General features: G+C 40.1%; 1 protein-coding gene and 1 pseudogene across 1 annotated transcript in view; one reads left to right on the top strand and one right to left on the bottom strand.

The window, feature by feature from the left end:
- The window catches only part of F8 (coagulation factor VIII), a 149,690-nt gene that overhangs the window by 75,158 nt on the left and 54,611 nt on the right, over positions 1-19,921 (top strand). The window contains exons 16-20 of the mRNA XM_059251568.1: positions 83-311; positions 501-683; positions 4,539-4,655; positions 5,077-5,148; positions 10,169-10,254. Of these exons, the coding sequence (XP_059107551.1) occupies positions 83-311; positions 501-683; positions 4,539-4,655; positions 5,077-5,148; positions 10,169-10,254 (687 nt within the window). The remainder of the gene's footprint in view (positions 1-82; positions 312-500; positions 684-4,538; positions 4,656-5,076; positions 5,149-10,168; positions 10,255-19,921) is intronic.
- On the bottom strand, positions 2,743-3,575 carry LOC131899628 (lipoprotein lipase-like; annotated as a pseudogene).

Here is a 19,921-nt window from a genome sequence, read left to right as displayed (position 1 = left end):
AGAGAATAAATGGTATTTTGGCATACAAGTTGATAAGAGAGAACTTACACTAATACAATTAATGTCCTCCTGGGAACTCTAGGAAAGAGATATGCACTCAGGATTGATTGGACCCCTTCTGATTTGCCACACGAACACACTGAATCCTGCTCATGGAAGACAAGTGTCAGTACAGGAATTTGCTCTGTTTTTCACTATCTTTGATGAGACCAAGAGCTGGTACTTCACTGAAAATGTGGAAAGGAACTGCAAGAAACCCTGCAATATCCAGATAGAAGACCCCACTTTGAAAAATAATTATCGCTTTCATGGTAACATAATCAATACATAAATATTATTCTTTATGAAATATAGTGTGTACTTTTTCAAATGAGCTTTGAGCCAGAGATTTGAACAGTAATGAGAAGTGAAATCCTGATGGATATCAGAATTTTCTGTTGATAAAAAGGAAAGAAACTTCAGTGATAAATTTTGATAATTTTCTCTTTGTTCTTCTCCAGCAATCAATGGTTATGTGATGGATACCCTACCAGGCTTAGTAATGGCTCAAGATCAAAAAATTCGTTGGTATCTTCTCAGCATGGGCAGCAATGAGAACATCCAATCTATTCATTTCAGTGGACATGTGTTCACTCTACGGAAAAAAGAGGAGTACAAAATGGCAGTGTACAACCTCTACCCAGGTGTGAGATAGTTTTTTCTCTACCTACTGTATGTATTGAATACTTACTTTAAATGGTCTTAGTACTGGCGATATAATCAATAACAAAGCAGAGAAGCTCCTTTCTGAAATCCCTTACTTTTTTTTTTAAGATTTATTTATGTACTTTATGTATGAGTGCTCTGTCTGCATGTATACCTGCACACCAGAAGAGGGCATCAGATCCCATTATAGATGGTTGTGAGATGCCATGTGGTTGCTGGGAATTGAACTCAGGACCTCTGGAAGAACAGCCAGTGCACTTACGTCCTGAGCCATCTCTCCAGCCCAATCCCTTACTTTTTCAAGTAATTTTATCCTGTACAGAGAGAGAAATAAATTAGCAAATGAACAAGATAATTTTAGGTATATAAAAACTACTAGAAAAGAATAAGTACCATATAGTACTTTCCTAAGAATCTTTTATCATTTTCCCCTCAAATTCCAGTAATTATCAAGACTGCTTTGTTTATGTATGTAACCAATATATTGGTGAGGCACTAATTAAAGTGTTGATCCATGGGGGCTCCTCAGCTATTGGTTCATAGTTCATGTGTTTCCACTAGTTTGGCTATTTGTCCCTGTGCTTTTTCCAATCATGGTCTCAACAATTCTCACTCATACAATCCCTCCTCTCTCTCGCTGATTGGACTCCTGGAGCTCCACCTGGGGCCTGGCCATGGATCTCTGCATCCGCTTCCATCAGTCATTGGATGAGAGTTCTATCACAACAGTTAGGGTGTTCGGCCATCCAATCACCTGAGTAGGTCAATTCGGGCTTTCTCTCGACCATTGCCAGTAGTCTATTGTGGAGGTATCTTTGTGAGTTTCTGGGGACCTCTCTAGCACTTTCTGGATCAGGCCCTCTGGATAAGTAAGACAGTCGATTAGCTTGAACTATTTGGGAGGCCCCCAGGCAGTGGGACCGGGACCTGTCCTTAGTGCATAAGCTGGCTGTTTAGAGCCTGGGGCCTATGCAGGGACACTTTGCTCAGCCTGGGTGAAGGGAGGAGGGGACTGGACCTGCCTCAATTGAATCTACCAGGATGAGCTGAATCCCCAGGGAAGTCCTTGCCCTGGAGGAGATGGGAATTGGGGGCGGGGTGGTGGATTGGGGGGAGGGGTGGGGAGGAGGGAGGACAGGGGAATCCATGGCTGATATGTAAAATTAAATTAATTATAAAATTTAAAATATATATATATATAAAGAATTTAATGACATCACATTGAATACTAAAAAAAAATTAAAGTGTTGATCAAACACAATTTTATTTTTAAACAGTATATTTGTGTGTGTCTGTGTCTGTGTCTCTGTTGGTATGCACATATGCATGCCTGGTGCCCACGAAGACCAGAAGAGGTCATCAGAACCCCTGGAACTGTAATTGCAGATAGTTGTGGGCCACCTGACATAATTAATGGATACCAAACTTAAGTCCTCTGCAAGAATATTAGCACTCTTAATCAATGAGCTATCTGTCCAGCTTCTCTCCTCCCTCCACCTTCCTACAATTTGCAATCCCTTTACCTACTACCATGGATCCAAGATGATCTTACTGTGATTTTTCTTCCCCTTAAAGGTTACATATGGTCAATAGTAAAGATACCTATAGGATTTTTTTGATATAGAAATATAGGATATAGATATGATAGGATGAAAGGGTAGATTATTGAACCTACTTTTAAAGAGCAACAACTTGTTTAAAATGTTTTACATTGCTATAGATTTTAGTTTATTGATACAAATTTAAAGTTAATTTTGTTATGCTGTATCTATGTTTCTACTCTTGTTTAAGGTATTATGTTTGTGCAGCTCATTTAAATTGTAATGGATAATTAAGAAATACAGATTAATAGTTAATCATCTATGACAGCCAAACTTACAGTCGTGTTAGTTTAGTTTTCTAGGTATATATACATACATTTCAGATAGATAAGTAATCTTCAAACGCTTCAAAGACCTACATAATATGGCATTTAAAATGTTTTAAAAACTTAGATTTTCTGGACAGTAAGACACGTCTGCTCATGGCAGCACCAATTTACTTCAAAGAGAAAGACGGGTGTTCATGGGAGTACTTCACCAACTGGTCCACATCTCCAAGGCCCCTCTCTGCAATCACAGGAATGGCTTTCCCAATGTTGCATCCTGGCTGGAAAGTGCCTCCATTGGGATAAATGTCAACATGTCCTACTGGTTTCTGGATCCCAATACTTCAGCCAGGTGACCCTCTGGTGAATGTGTGTAAGACATCCACGAAATCTGCATCATCAGGAGAAAGGCAACTGGGGGCCTCTGCATACTCAAAGTTAGGCCCAGCTGGATCCAAGCCAGTGATTCTGTTAACCTTCTTGTTGATCAGACTTCCTGCCACCCCAGCAGCATGGGCTCCGAGGCTATACCCCAACAGGTGGACATTGTCCAGGGGGTAGTTAAATTCTTCCTCCATCCAGTTGATGAACCTGGCCACATCGTTTCCCACCAGCTTGGTGTAGCCAGCAGACACTGGATAATATGTTGCTGGGCCTGATATAGCCAGTACACTACAATGACATTGGAGTCAGGTTCTTTGTTGCACAGGGTGGCCACAAGTTTGGGCACCCAACTCTCACACATTCCTGTCACAGTCCAGCCATAGATCACCACAAAGGTCTTGCTGCTGTGCTTGAAGTGGCAGTCAGACTCAGATTCTGCTACTCCAGGAATGAGGTGACAAGTGTCCTCAGCTGTGTCTTCAGGGGTCCTTAGGGCAAATTTACTTTCAATGTCTGCAAAATCTCTTCCCTCGTCTGCTGCGGCCACCCCTCTGTGGAAGGCAGTCAAACTCTGAAGCCACACTCCCAGGGCCACCAGGAGCAGGACTTTGCTCTCCATCTCCTGGCACATGCTTCTGTTGCAGGAAATGTGGGGTATGGGCTAGCAGGAGGGAGCGGATCCAAGTAGAAAGGGATTGAGCAGGAGGCCTCAGAGGGCTGGGGCACAGCAGAGCTCCACAGGGCAAGTCAGCCTTTAAAGGGGGAGGGCAGGGCAGCTGGAAGAGGCAGAATTCCTGGGAGAAGGAGAAGGAACCGAGTCTGACTGCCACTTCAAGCACAGCAGCAAGACCTTTGTGGTGATCTATGGCTGGACTGTGACAGGAATGTGTGAGAGTTGGGTGCCCAAACTTGTGGCCACCCTGTGCAACAAAGAACCTGACTCCAGTGTCATTGTAGTGTACTGGCTATATCAGGCCCAGCAACATTATCCAGTGTCTGCTGGCTACACCAAGCTGGTGGGAAACTATGTGGCCAGGTTCATCAACTGGATGGAGGAAGAATTTAACTACCCCCTGGACAATGTCCACCTGTTGGGGTATAGCCTCAGAGCCCATGCTGCTGGGGTGGCAGGAAGTCTGATCAACAAGAAGGTTAACAGAATCACTGGCTTGGATCCAGCTGGGCCTAACTTTGAGTATGCAGAGGCCCCCAGTCGCCTTTCTCCTGATGATGCAGATTTCGTGGATGTCTTACACACATTCACCAGAGGGTCACCTGGCTGAAGTATTGGGATCCAGAAACCAGTAGGACATGTTGACATTTATCCCAATGGAGGCACTTTCCAGCCAGGATGCAACATTGGGAAAGCCATTCCTGTGATTGCAGAGAGGGGCCTTGGAGATGTGGACCAGCTGGTGAAGTGCTCCCATGAATTTTTCAGAGCAAAAATGCACTTGAGATATCTGAGAATGATGGAACTGAATTTGGTAGCTTATTGTGATGACACATATTGTAAATAAGCCAATGTATTTCATACTCATTTTTAATGAAAAATAATTTTTGTTCCTTTTGATTTTAAAAGGAGTTTTTGAGACAGTGGAAATGCTATCATCCAGAGCTGGGATTTGGCGAGTAGAATGTCTTATTGGCAAGCACTTACAGGCTGGAATGAGCACTCTTTTTCTAGTGTACAACAAGTGTGAGTAACTGTGGGTAGAAGCTCACAAACTATTCCGTCTATTTCTATACAACTTTCCTCCTGCTTGAAGTGGTTGTCTTTATCAAGAAATAAATACAAGCTTATATTATTATTAAATTTAAAATGAATGTTGCTGGTAGAAACCATCAGAGTCCTCAGAGGAAATAGAAGCTTTGGACCCTTTGAATATGAATCTGTGGTATTTAACAAACTGGTGGTTAAACAGTCTTCAATTTCACAGTAGTAGATTTTGGGACTTAATTTTAATTCAATTAACCAAAGATAACTTACAAACTTCACATGGAAGAGTTTGGGGATATAACTTTAAACAAGTAAAAGAACCACCACCTACCTAAATATTATAGTTTATCCTTGTTTTCATGGGTTCTGTGTCATTTCTAGTTTCTATGTTTGATTTCAGGGTGTCAGATTCCCCTGGGAATGGCTTCTGGAAGCATCAGGGATTTTCAGATTACAGCTTCAGGACACTATGGTAAATAGTGTTATTCTTGCTATAAGAATCTAAGCTGATTTTTTTTTTCATTTCTGTTGGAGAGTTTCAAGTAACCAATCTACTTCCTTCCATGCTTTTCTCTCTTTTCTGCATTATTTTAAAATTATATATATAATCCCTGCATATATACCTGTGCACCACTGGCATGCCTGGTGCCCGCAGAGGCCAGATAATAGCATAGAATTCCCTGGAACTGGAGTTACAGGTGGTTGTGAGCTGCCTTGTGGGTGCTGGGAATTGAACCTGGCTCATCTGGAAGAGCAGCAAGTGCTCTTAACTGCTAAGTCATCTCTTAAGCCCCCTCCATGTTTTCCCTACTTCTGCTCAGTAGATTCCTCTCAAGTCTGTACCCTTTCCATTTCCCACTGTGACCATCTTAATTCAGGCACTTTCATTTCTTACCTGGGCAATGACATTAACTCCTGAAATACCCTCCCTACTGCTCCTATGGGTTCATTCTACTGTGCATAGTAGGAAGCTACACTTTCTTCTGAACAGTTGTAGTAAAGCTTGAATAGAGTCTATAGAAAATTCTCACACATTATTCTAGAATAATAATTTACAGATCATTGTCTATAGGCCCATTAACTATTTTCATATGTGAGTTAAGAATAATATTTCATTTTTAGTGTATATTATCTAAAAGTATAGATTTCATTGTGACATTTTTGTTTTCCTATTTGAATATAATATACTTTGATTCTAATCACTGCCCTCTATTACCCTCTGGTACTCCTCTTCCCACTTTCCAGTCAGCTTCCTCTTCCCAAATAGTTAACTTTTTCATTTAAAAAATTTATTACCCTTATTTATGTATGTGTGTATGTGCATATGTGGTGGCACACACCTTTAATCCTAGCACTTGAGATCTCATGTCTTTGCTTGGGAAGGATAAATGCCTTTAATCCCAGGACTTGTCTGTGTGCTCATATAGAAGTCAGAACACATGAGTCTTTTCTCTCCTGATATGTAGATCAAATTCAAGTCATCAAACTTAATAGCAAACAATTTTACCCACTGAAGCATGTGGTGATATATTGTGTCCCCCAATATATTGTGCATCCTAATAAAGCTTATCTGAGGATCGGAGGAAAAAGCCAGCCACTATATTAAACATAGAAGTCAGGCAATGGTAGCACATGCCTTTAATCCTAGCATTCTAGAGGCAGAGATCCATCTGGATCTCTGTGAGTTCAAGGCCACACTAGAAACAGAGCCAGGTGTGGTGGCACACACCTTTAATCCCAGCACTTGAGATCTCATGTCTTTGCTTGGGAAGGATAAATGCCTTTAATCCCAGGACTTGAGATCTCATGTCTTCCTTGGGAAAGACACATGCCTTTAATCCCAGGAAGTGATGGCAGAAAGCAGAAAGGCATATAAGGCATGAGGACCAGGAACTAGAGGCCTTTAGGCTTTTTAAGCTTTTAGGCTTTTTAGCAGCAGTTCAACTGAAATCCGTTTGGATGAGGACTCAGAGGCTTCCAGTCTGAGGAAACAGGATTAGCTGAGGAGTTGGTGAGGTGAAGTTGGCTGTGGCTTGTTCTGTCTCTCTGATCTCTCAGCTATCACCCCAATATCTGGCTCTGGGTTTGTTATTAATAAGACTTTTTAAGATTTGTGTTACAGAGGCATCTTACTAGTCCATCTTTTTCATTTTTAAATGACTTTTAAAAAGTTTCATGACATGTTAAAATTATAAAATTCAAATTGAAGTATCCATTAAAAGATCTTATTTTGCAACACAGTCATACCCACTCATTTACATAGCATCTATAACTACAATGGCAGTTGTGTAGCTAAAACAGAGACCATATAATCTGCCTTTCTTTTTTTATTTCTTTAAGAAATTTTTTATTCATTTTACGTACCAATCACAGATCCCCCTCTCATCCCTCCTCCTACTCCTCCCCCAGTCCTCTCCCACCTCAATCCACCCCTCATCCCCTCCTCTGAAAGGGAAAGGCATCCCATGGGGCATCAGCAAAGCCTGGTACATTCATTTGAGGCAGGACCAAACCCCTTCTCCCTGCATAAGGCTGAGCAAGGCATCCTACCATAGGGAATTGGCTCCAAAAAGCCAACTCATGCACCAGGGATAGATCCTGATCCCACTGCCAGGGGCCCCTCAAATAGACCATGTGGTGATATGTTATGTACCCCAATATATTGTGTACCCTAATAAACTTATCTGGGGATCAGAGGACAGAGCCAGCCACTAGATTAGACATAGAGGACAGACAGTGGTAGCACACACCCTTAATCCTATCACTTGGGAGGCAGAAATCTGTCTTGATCTCTGTGAGTTCAAAGCCACACTGGAAACAGAGCCAGGTGTAGTGGCACATGCCTTTAATCCTAGCACTTGAGATCTCATGCCTTTGCTACCAAGTATTTGGGAAGGACACACTGCTGTGGATATTGTTCTGTATAAATAAAACACTGATTGGCCAGTGGCCAGGCAGGAAGTATAGGCAGGACAAGGAGAGAGGAGAATTCTGGGGAGTGGAAGGCTGAGTCAGGGAGACACTGCCAGCCACCGCCATGACAAGCAGCATGTGATGGTGCCGGTAAGCCACGAGCCATGTGGCAAGGTATAGATTTATAGAAATAGATTAATTTAAGATATAAGAACAGTTAGCAAGAAGCCTGCCACGGCCATACAGTTTGTAAGCAATATAAGTCTCTGTGTGTTTACTTGGTTGGGTCTGAGCGGCTGTGGGACTGGCAGGTGACAGAGATTTGTCCTGACTGTGGGCCAGGCAGGAAAACTCTAGCTACAACACACGCCTTTAATCCCAGCACTAGGAAGGAAGGAAGAAAGAGGGCAGGACACATAAAGGTATATAAGGTGTGAGTAAACAGGAAGTCTCTCTTGAGGCTGACCAGTTGGTAAGGTGACATTGGCTATGGCTTGTTCTGTTTCTCTGATCTTTCAGCTTTCATCCCAATATCTGGCTCCAGGTTTTTTTTATTAATAAGACCATTTAGCAATTCATGTTACAAGACCAAGCCACACAACTGTCTCCTACATGCAGAGGGCCTCATCCGATCCCCTGCAGGCTCCACAGTTGTTGGTCTATAGTTTCTGAGTTCCCATGAGCTTGGTTTAGTTGTCTTTGTAGATTTCCCCATCATGATCATGACCCCCCTTGCTCATACAATCCATCCTCCCTCTCCTAATCTGGACTCCAGGAGCTCAGCCTGGTGCTTAGCTGTGGATCTCTGCATCTGCTTTCATCAGTTACTGGCTGAAGGCTCTATGATGACAGTTAGGATATTCACCAATCTGATTACCAGGGTAGGCCAGCTCAGGCACCCTCTCCACTATTGCTAGTAGTCTAAGCTGAGGTCATCCTTGTGGATTCCTGGGAATTTCCCTAGCACCAGGTTTCTCCCTAAACCCATAATGTCTCCCTCTATCAAGGTATCTCTTTCATTGCTCTCCCTGTCTGTCCCTGTTCCAGCTTGAACATCCCATTTCCTCATGTTCTCATCCCTCCTCCCCTCCCCTCTATTGCACTCCCTCAACCTGTAGCTGAAGTTTTCTTGTGTCCCAGCCTGCCAGCCATCGGGACAAATCTCTCCCATTCGCATCCCCCAAGTAAACACACAGAGACTCAAATTACTTATAAACTGTATGGCCATAGCAGGCTGCTTGCTATCAGTTCTTATATCTTAAATTAACCCATTTCTATAAATCTATACCTTGCCATGTGGCTTACCGGTATCTTACATCATGCTTCTCCTTGTGGCGGCTGGCAGCATCTCTCTGCCTCAGCCTTCCACCTCCCAGAATTCTCCTCTCTCCTTGTCCTGCCTACACTATCCTTCCTGCCTGGCTACTGGCCAATCAGCATTTTACTTATCAATCAATCATAGCAACATATATTCACAGCATCAACCCCAGTTTACTCAGGAGATCTCATCTATTTCCCCTTCCCAGGGTGATCCAGTCATTCCTCTTAGGGTCCTCCTTGTTACCTAGCTTCTCTGGAGCTGTGGGTTATAGTCTGATTATCCTTTGATTTACATCTACTATCCACTTATGAGTGAGTACATACCATGTTTGTCTTTCTGAATCTGGATTACCTCACTCAGGATGATATTTTCTAGTTTTATCCATTTGCTTGCAAATTTCATGATGTCATTGTTTTTTACTGCTGAGTAGTACTCCATTGTGTATATGTACCACATCTTCTTTATCCGTTCTTTGGTTGAGGGCCATCTAGGTTGTTTCCAGGTTCTGGCTATTACAAATAATCCTGCTATGAACATAGTTGAGCAAGTGTCCTTATGGTATGATTGAATATCCCTTGGGTATATGCACAAGGGTGGTATCATTGAGTCTTGAGGTAGATTGATTCCCAATTTTCTGAGAAGTCGCCATACTGATTTCCAAAGTGGCTGTACGATTTTGCACTCCTACCAACAGTGGAAGGGTGTTCCTCTTGCTCCACATCCTCACCAACAATAATCTGCCATTCTTAAAATACTTGCTATCTAGCCTTTGACATAAAAAGTTTGTCAAACCTCTACTTTAAAGGAGAAAGAAAAAAAGAGGAGGTTTGAGTATTATTTAAAGAGTTTCTGGACAGAAAGTCTATGCTTTTTATTTCTTTTATTTTTTTAATTTTCTGACTTTTCTATAATAAATGTACATTATATGATAAAGCAATATTATAGAACCACTTGTAGATTGCATATATACCTCAGTGGTAGAGTACTTGCCTAACACATGCAAGGGCCCAAGTTCATTCCCCAGTACTATCCTGCCACTAAAAAAAAAAAAATAGAACATGGGATATACAACATCAAAAAACAAATTCTTTAGATAGTAATCAATGCTATCATACTTAAAACTTTTATGCATTTCTCTATCTCTTCCACAATTAATATTTACCTTTCTCTAGATAATACTATTGTTCCAGAGTTTTTAAGATAAATACAGTTGTATATATAATAATATAATCTCTCTCTCTTTTTTTTTTGGACAAAGGACAGTGGGCTCCAAACCTGGCCAGACTTCATCATTCTGGATCAATCAATGCCTGGAGTACCAAGGAGCCCTTTTCTTGGATCAAGGTCAGAAAACTATGAGAAATATATCAACATTCAACAAGTTCAAAATGTTATACATACCCTTTTATTCTGCAGTCTCTTCTATAAAACATCAGTTAACATATGAGGAAACTGTATAATAGAATGACTAATTAATTTGTGCAAAAATATTCACAAATGAATGCTTGTTCTGGTAGTTTGAATAAAATAACCCCCATAGGCTCACAGGGAGTGGCACTATTAGGAGGTATGGTCTTGTTGGAGTAGGTGTGGCCTCATTGAAGGAAGTGTGTCAACAGGGGGTGAGCTTTGAGGTCTCAGATGCTCAAGTTACACCCAGTGTGATATTCTCTTCCTGCTGCTTTTGGATACAGATGTTGAACTCTCAGTTACTTCTCCAGCATCATGTCTGCCTGCATGCCACCATACTTCTCGCCATGACAACAATAGACTAAACCTCTGAACTGAAAGCCAGTCCCAATTAAATATTTTCCTTTATAAGAGTTTTTATAATCATGATGTCTCTTCACAGCAATAAAACCTTAACTAAGACACTTGGGAATAGAATTGAATATACAGATGTGTCCCATTTCTTTCTACTTGGAATATAACATCACAATGATTTCTGTAATTGAATTTACTATCTTTCAAGACCATGTATTCTGTATTCTATGAGAATATATCTCCAACTGAGTAGGTGCCCCTGAGTCCTCTGATGCTCTGCATTTTTATACAAAAAGGGTAGCTCAGTAGTTCATCTTAAAAACAACTAAATTGTAGCTTCTTTTGTATAATTAAATCTGTCTTTTTCAGGAATTTTATATCCCTTGGGTATTAGGAAATACCTACTTAATGTAGTTCAATATGGTAAACTATGATGGAGTAATACTTGAGGCAGGTTAGCTCAACTTTTTAAAATGCATACAGTCTTTTGATGTCTCACTTTGCTATTTCCTGTAGACCAGCCCTGGCAATGGATATATGATGTGCACCACAAATTGTAGCATGTTGGGGAACACAATACCACCACAACAAATTAAAATCACATGTATTATTTTGCATGTTCTAGTAGCCATATTAAAAATGAACATGAAATTTATCTTTTTATTTTTAATGTTTGTGTGAGTGTATATGTGGTATGTATGTATGTGTGTACATGCATGTGTGCACCTATGCATAGCACATGTGGAGACCGGGGTAAATGTCAGTTGTATTTGTCTATACTTTCCACATTATTTTTAACCATCTTTTATTAATTCTTTGAGAATTTCAAATAATGTATTTTGAACATCTTCACCCACTCCCCCATCTCCTTCCATAACCACCCATTCCACTCTCCCTTACCTTTCCACCCAAATTTGAGATCTCTTCTTTTTTTTCTTTCCATTTCAAGTCCAGATTGTATTTATCCAGCTAGTCTTGGGAGTCGGGCCTTCCCTGTGTGTGCTCAACCTACTAGGTGTTACTCCATTAAAGATGAAATTTTCTGATTTTCCTTCTTCCAGCAGTTATTTAATGCCAAAAGCTCATCAGCTAGTGGTGGGATTTTACACCCAATTACCCCCTCCCATATTGGGATTTTTTCTGGCTGGATCTTGTGAAGGTCTTGCGCTTGTTCACAATGGCTTTGAGTTCATATGTGTAACTACCCTGTATATTTGGAAAACACTATTCCCTTGTTGTTATTAACTACCTCTGGCTCTTACTAGCTTTCCACCCCATCTTCCATAAAAATCCATGAGCTACAGGAGGGGTTTGATATATATGTCCCACTTAAGGCTGAGTATTCCACAGTCTCTTATTCTTTGCATGTTGACCAGTTAGAAGTTGTCTTAGGGTACTTATTGCTGTAAAGAGACACCATGACCACAGCAACTCTTATAAAGAAAAGAGATAATTGGGGTAGCTCACTTACAATTTCAGAGGTTCAGTCCATTATCATCATGATAGGGAGTATGGCAATGTGCATGAAGACATGGTGCTGGAGGAACAGGTCCTACATCTTGCAGCCAACAGGAAGTCAACTGAATGTCACACTGAGGGAAGCTTGAGCAAAAGAGACCTCAAACCCACCCCCACAGTGACACACTTCCTCCAACAAGGCCACACCTCCTAATAGTACCACTCCTTTTGGAGGCCATTTTCTTTCAAACCACCACAGAGGGCTCTGTATTGCCATCTACTGCAAGGAGAAAGTTCTCTGATGAGGATTGAGAAATACTCTGAGCTATGAGTATAGCAGTAAGTCATTAGGAGTCATTTTAATACTGTGTCCACTTAGCAAAATAATAGTATTGAGTCCTCCCCTAGGGCCTATAACTTATCAAATCACAAGTTCTTGGACCCTTTAACAGTGTCAGGTATGGTTCCCTGTCATGGAGCAGGTCTTAGATCCAAGCAGAAAGTAGTCAGTCACTTCAATAACATTTGTGCCATTATTACACCAGTGGGCATATCTTGCCAGATCAGTCATTATTGTAGCTTGCAGAGTTCATAGTTGGATAAGATTTTTGACTACTTTTCTCCCCTGGCAGTGTGCATAGACAATTCTTGCACTATGAAAACTAGCCACTATGGATGAACCTTCCATATCAGTGCCAGCTTGATTTTACTCATGTTCCATGACTCAAGTGTGTGGTGTCTTCAGCAATTGAGTTTTACCACCAAGTTCTAGAGGGTAAACAATAGCATTGTCAATAGCCTATAATTTTGGGGGATCTATGTGACCTCATTGATTAAGAATTACAAAATAAGTAATCCATTCCTAGCACTGGGCTTTTTATTTGTTATCTTTGGAATCCAGTAGAGGCATTGTTGCTCCATTGTAGGATAATTCCATTTTAATACTCCCCCTCTCTGTGTGTTCATCTCTCACTTACTCTACCTTTCTCCCTCTTTCTCTGCCTGTATGTGTGTGTATCTTTTACAGTAGTAAGTAGGTGTCTTAGTCAGTGTTCTGTTGCTGTGAAGAGACACCATGACCATGGCAACTCTTTAAAAGGAAAACGTTTAATTGGAGCTTGCTTATAGTTTCAGAGGTTTATTCCATTGTCATCTTGGTGAGGAGCATGGCAACATGTAGGCATACTGGTGCTGAAGAAGTAGCTGAGAGTTCTACATCTGTATCCACAGATAGCAAGAAAAGAACGACACTGGACCTGGCTTGGGTTTTTGAACCCTCAAAGCCCACCCCCAGTGACACACTTCCTCCAACAAAGCCACACCTACTCCAACAAGGCCATACTTCCTAATGACTCTCAAGTAGTGCCACTCACTAATGACCAAGCATTCAAATATATGAGCCTATGGGGGCCATTCTTATTCAAAATATCACAGTAGGTTTCCATATGACTTTTTCCAAAGGCCTTTTGTGTTATTTACCCTCTTTTCCCTGTCCTTCCTATTCCCACCCAAATTTAGCCCTTCCTTTTCCATAATTCCCTTTTAACCCTTTTACTAATGTGTTCTATCTCCCCTCCCATGAAAGCCCCCTTCCATGGCCCCTAAGTAACTTCCCAACTTCTATGAATATCCCAAATGAAACACATATTTCTACAAATTCAAAACTAACATTCACAAATTATAGAAAACAAGTAACATCTGTTTTTCTGTCTGGTCTAGGTTATCTCACTTGGAATGATTGTTTCCAGCTACATTCATTTGCTTCAGTATGTCGTAATTTCATTTTTATAAAAGCTATATATTGTTCCATTTTGTGAATATACCACATTTTCTTTATCCATTTGTCAGCTGATGGATATCTAGGCCATTTCCATTTCCTGGCTATTGTGAGTAGAGCAGCAATGAACATGGATGAGCAGTAGGCATCTCTATAGTATAAAATGGAGAACTTTGGATATATGCCCAAGAGTGGTATAACTGGATCATGTGATAGTTCTGGTAGTTCTATTTCTAACTTTTCAAGGAACCTCTACATTGTTTTCATTGTACCAGTTTCTATATCTCGGTTTTATATGGGTGCTAAGGATCCAAACTCAGATCTTCATGCCTACACAGCAAGTACATTACTCAATGATCCATGTTTCTGGCCCATGAAATTCATCTTAATATGACATTTTATTTAACTAAACATACCCCCAAAATAATACCATTATTCTATTATCAATCAGGCCCATGACTCCTTCAAAGACAGATAAGTAAAATCTTTTTTTTTGAGGGGGGGGGGTCTCTTCCCATGACACATGGAAGCTGAGGACAGCTTGGAAGTACCAACTCAGCCTCTCTGCCCAAACACAAGTTGTGGTCCTTTATAGAGCCACAAACAGGAAATAGTGAACTCTGAATAACATATTCTGTTAAGTTTCTATCTACCAGATCTGGACCATTACTTTAACTGGCCAAGCTTTTTTGTCCCAAAGTATTTCCTATTCTTCTCAATTTCACATCAATTACTCAATACATCTGTGAACTTTTTTTACTACTCTAGCAAAGTCATGATCAAAATATTAAGACAGACTTCCTTAGTATGTGTTCAACACAAACCAAGCTAGTAAATCCTTATCACTTAGGAACTAGATGCTAGTATTAATCATTTCAATTAAGAACACCAAAACACAGAGATGTTACATAGCATTACAAGTCACACTCACAAAAAACATCTGTGCCAGGGCTCTTGCACCCTAATGTGAACCATTATATATTATATGATGTGCACAATGTCCACTCTAGCTTAATTGTCATTTCTCAATGGTTACTGTGGTAATTAAACCAGTTACAAATCCCTTTAATTGTATTATCATTCAATCTTTATTAAGATACAGAATACTATATCTTAAGGGATTTGATGTCATCTGTTCCACTTAGAACAGATAAGCAAAGTCGGAGTTTAGGGAGATGTTTACAAGGAGGGGAGCTCAGATAGGCATCTGTATTGCTGACAAAACCTAAAATGTATAAAGCAGTATGACCCATAGGTACACAAGTGCTTGAACTGGCTTGAAAAGCACTAGGCAACAAGTACTAAACAATCAGCAGCAGGTAATTGGCAGCCCCCTTGGAGCTATGCATCTGTCAGATTTGCAATGTTTGTTGCCAGAAAACTAACATAGTATACTGTGAAACTTATTAACACCTTGTAGAAGGAAGTTTCTTTGGACCCACCTGGCCCTGTGGTCCTGAATATGTTTATAAAATAATCACTCAGAGCCTTATATTAATTTCTAAGTGTATGGCCTAATGGCTTCAGCTTCTGGCTAGCTAACTAATCTTAAATTAACCCATTCCTATTAATCTATATGTTACCACATGGCCATGGCATTACCTGTCTGCTGGAATCTTGTTGCTCCATCAGCAGTGGCTGGCATCTCTCCCCACTCCACTCTACTTCTCTCTGTATCTCTGCTTGCATTTCCCACCTGGCTATAAGCTTTCTTGCCATAGGCCAAACAGCTTTATTTATTATCCAGTGAGAACCACACATATTTACAGCATACAGAAAGATATCCCACAGCACTTTCCCTTTTCTGTCTAATCAAAAGGAAGGTTTTAACTTTAACATAGTAAAATTATATATAACAAAACAGTTGTCAAGCAAGAATTACAGTTACAATATTTGTATTTGGCAAAATTAAAGAAAATATTCTATCATCTATTCTATTTTTGTGACTCTAAAGTTTTATATCTAATTTATCTTTTATCATAACCAAGGAAAATTATAACTATCTAGTCTTCAACTCCATCAAAGACCCTAGAAGGATATAATATTACCTGAGTAAACAGGAAGTGCATGGCAAGCATCTTCCATAATTCTAGAAATGACAGAGACATCTGGCTGCCTGGACATTTATCCAAAGTTCCTCTGTAATGTTGGGGCATCTACCTTCAGCCTACAGGCCTAGAGACTCTGGCATAGCTTTCAGTGAAGCAAGAAATTTTAAGGACTCTTCTGCCCATTCTGGCAAAGTTCCTCAGGCACTTCTCCCCTTCTCCCCTTGTCCTGTAGAATGTCTTGTAGTTTCTTTTGTGAAGCAGGAACCTGAAAGACTATTTTATTTTGCAAAGTTCAGTGGTCACCTTCCTATGGGTCCTACATGTCCAGCATCCTGTCAAGCAGTCGTCAGGGGCACTTTTTTGCCCAGTGGCTTACTTTTGCCACAAAGAAAGCAAACTCCATAATGAATTTCTTCGATGCTCATCATATTTTCTGAATTAGATTGGTGTTGCCAGGAGGAGACATGTTTCAATGTCCAGAAAAGTCTAAGTTCTTAACACATTTTAAATGCCATATTCTGTAGGTCTTTGAAATGTTTAAAGATTACCTACCTAATTGAAGTATATCAATGTATACCTAAAAAACTTAACTAACATGACTATAAGTTTGGTTATTCTAGATGACTGTTAGTCTGTATTTCTTAATTATATTTTACAATTTTAAATGAATTGCATAAACATAATACCTTAAACAAGAGTAGAAATATACACACAGTATAACAAAATTAACTTTAAATTTGTATCAATAAACTAAAATCTATAGCAATGTAAAATATTTCAAATGAGTTGTTGCTTTTTAAAAGTAGATTCAATAATCTACCCTTTTATCTTATCATATCTATATCCTCTTTTCTTCTTTAGAAAGAGATTGCATTTATAATCAACATACTTTAAATAAAAATAAACATTTATGAACAATGTTTTGGGAATTTGGGTGTAGTTTCTCATACTACTTCCTGCTGGTTGGGGGTGCTGGCAATCTTATGAAGATCCTGAGAAAATTAAGAATTATAGTTAAATCTTGGCTGTAATAGTCTGTGAGGCTGTATTGACCTTTCAGGGGGTCTTGATTGATCAAACCATATTAACCTGGAAGAAATCTACAGGTTCTCATCTGTAGTGGGTAGCTGTTCCAGCTTTGCCCTTGAAGCACTGCCCCTAGTGAGGCAGCAGGTAACTTCTGTGGAAACCAAAGCAGAACATCTTTTCCAAAGCAACATATCCTTAGACACAAATTTTGAAGTCAAGATACCTTTAAAATATACATATTGGTTTAACTGAGTAGCCCCTACAATCAAATCTCTTTGCAGTTAAAAATCCCAAAGACAATATAATAATATGCAGTATCCAGATTCTTTGTGTAATTTTCATCTTTATGTTGCTTAATTTTTATATTATTTTTACTGTCTCTTTATATATCTATAATCCTTTTCTGATCATTGCTTTAAACTGTAGCATGGCTAGGACTGAAGCAGCAGCAGCCCTGCCTGCTGGCCCCACCCCACTTGGTTTTTCAACATGGTGCAGGTACCAATGAGTCACACTTAACTCCCCAATTCTGGGAAGTAGTATTAAGTAGTATACCTATTTTTTAAGCCTGCAGCTGTGCTCCCAAGCCAGAAGGCAGTGGCTGGGAGAAACCTCTTGGTATTGCAGCCTGTGAGAGACCACAGGAGCCTGCCATGTTGCTGCTGAAGCCTGCCAAGACCAGGAGACATGGCCGGTAATGAGATACATGAACTAGGAAGCTGTTCTTAGCTTCATTTTAGAATCTCCTTTTAAGTTTTCTCAGGTTTTAGGTGGAACTCTTGCCACCATGTATGGGCACCATTTGTAGGCAGAAGTTTTCCTGTATCCTGCCTGGTCCTGCAGTTGCTCAGTCCCAAGTAAATACACAAAGGCTTATATTACTTACAAACTGTATGGCCTATGGGTCAGGTGTAGCTTGAGTTTTCCTGCCTGGCCCACAGTCAGGACAAATCTCTATCACCTGCCAGTCCCACAGCCTCAGACCCGACCAAGTAAACAGAGACTTATATTGGTTACAAACTGTATGGTTGTGGCAGGCTTCTTGCTAACTGTTCTTACAGCTTAAATTAATCCATTTCCATTAATCTATACCTTGCCACATGGCTCGTGGCTTACCGGCATCTTCACATCCTGTTTCTCATCGCGGCGACTGGCAGTGTCTCTGACTCAGCCTTCTACTTCCCAGCTTTATTCTCCTCCTTGTCCCACCTATACTTCCTGCCTAGCCAATGGCCAATCAGTGTTTTATTTATTGACTAATCAGCAACACATTTGCCATACAGAACATCCCACAGCAGTCAGGCTTCTTGCTAGCTAGCTCTTATAACTTAATCCATTCTATTAATCTGAATGTTGCCATGTGGCCATGGCATTACCAGTCTGCTGGCATCTTGTTGCTCATTTGGCAGCAGCTGGTGTCTCCCCTGACTCTACCCTTCTTCATCTTGTCTTCAGTTTGAATGTACCACCTAACCTTATCCTGCCCTGCCATAGGCCAATGCAGCTTTATTTATCAACCAATCAGAGCAACACATATTCATAGCATACAGAAAGACATCCCACTGCAACACCTTGCTCACTTCCTAGTAGAGACATATCTATTACAGTCAAACTGAAATACCTGTCTCCATACATAGGTGAAGTTGTTGACATTTTATGTGTTAAACTGTTAAAAATATAAAAGGTACCAGTTATAGCTTAAAAGAGAGGCAGCAAAAAGTAGAAGTAGGTAAGCTAGCATCCATCAATCATAGAATGTAGGTAGACTGGCAAAACTTTATTAGACTCACTAGAAGATACATTAGCAAGTGGTAAACAAACAAACAAAAGCTTCTTATACTTTACATAAAGAAGTAGTGTAAACCAATTCTGGGAAAATGTTGATTCTTGAATATGGTATTTTTTATTGATTATACCATAGTACTTAGAAGAAAAGTAGAGTGTCTTCAATCAGAAATACTAATTTGGGAGAAGGCAAGGATGTCTCATCTAAAGATAGGATCACTCTATGACTCACTATTCTACTTCATTGTTTTCCTGCATTAATTACCACCATACCAAAAACAATGTTTTGTGCAGAGTAAGCACTAGAAATACTCTTTTAATGAATGAATATATAAATGTCACTTACATTCAACTCAAGAAGATAGAGTCATTAAACAAAAAGTTGTGTGATCATAGCAATTTGGTCATGTCTTTTGTCTTAGTCAATGTTCTATTGCTATGAAGAGACAACATGACCACTGCAACTCTTGTAAAGGAAAGCATTTAATTGGGGCTTGCTTACAGTTTCAGAAGTTTAGTGTATTTTATGATAATGAGGGGAAGCATGACAGCAGGCAGGCATGTTGCTGGAGGAGGAGCTGAGAATTCTACATCTGGATCCACAGGCAGCAGGAAGAGAGAGGCACTGGAGTTTGGTTGAGCTTTTGAAACCCCAAAGCTCACCTCCATTGATACACTTCCTCCAACAAAGCCATACCTACACCAACAAGGCCACACCTCCTAATAGTGCTACTCCTTGATGACTAAGCTTTCTATTATATGAGCCTATTGGGGCCATTCTTATTCAAACCACCACAGCATCTATGAAAATGTTAACTCTGACTTGCTTATGAAGCCATTAACCTGTATCTCTTGCCATGCATACATGGCTGATTGTTCTATTGATCATTCAGTTCTCTTTCTTTGGGAACTTATCATTTCTTACCACTCTGCCATTATTCACTCATTCATTCCAAAGCATTTTCTAAGCATCTTCATTTACTTACTACCATGTCAGATACCAGAGATAGAGGGAACATTTGTTTGTTGCTTAGTATGTATTAGTTACTGGATTCATCATATTATACCTATTACCTCTTTAATCTTTTGAGATAAAAATTATCTTCACTTTACATATAAACAGAGACATAAGACGGATCTCAGACCA

This window comes from Peromyscus eremicus, chromosome X, assembly GCF_949786415.1.
Source record: "Peromyscus eremicus chromosome X, PerEre_H2_v1, whole genome shotgun sequence".
NCBI lineage: Eukaryota > Metazoa > Chordata > Mammalia > Rodentia > Cricetidae > Peromyscus > Peromyscus eremicus.
The sequence above is the reverse complement of the archived record's forward strand: the minus strand, read 5'-3'. Positions and strand labels throughout refer to the sequence as shown.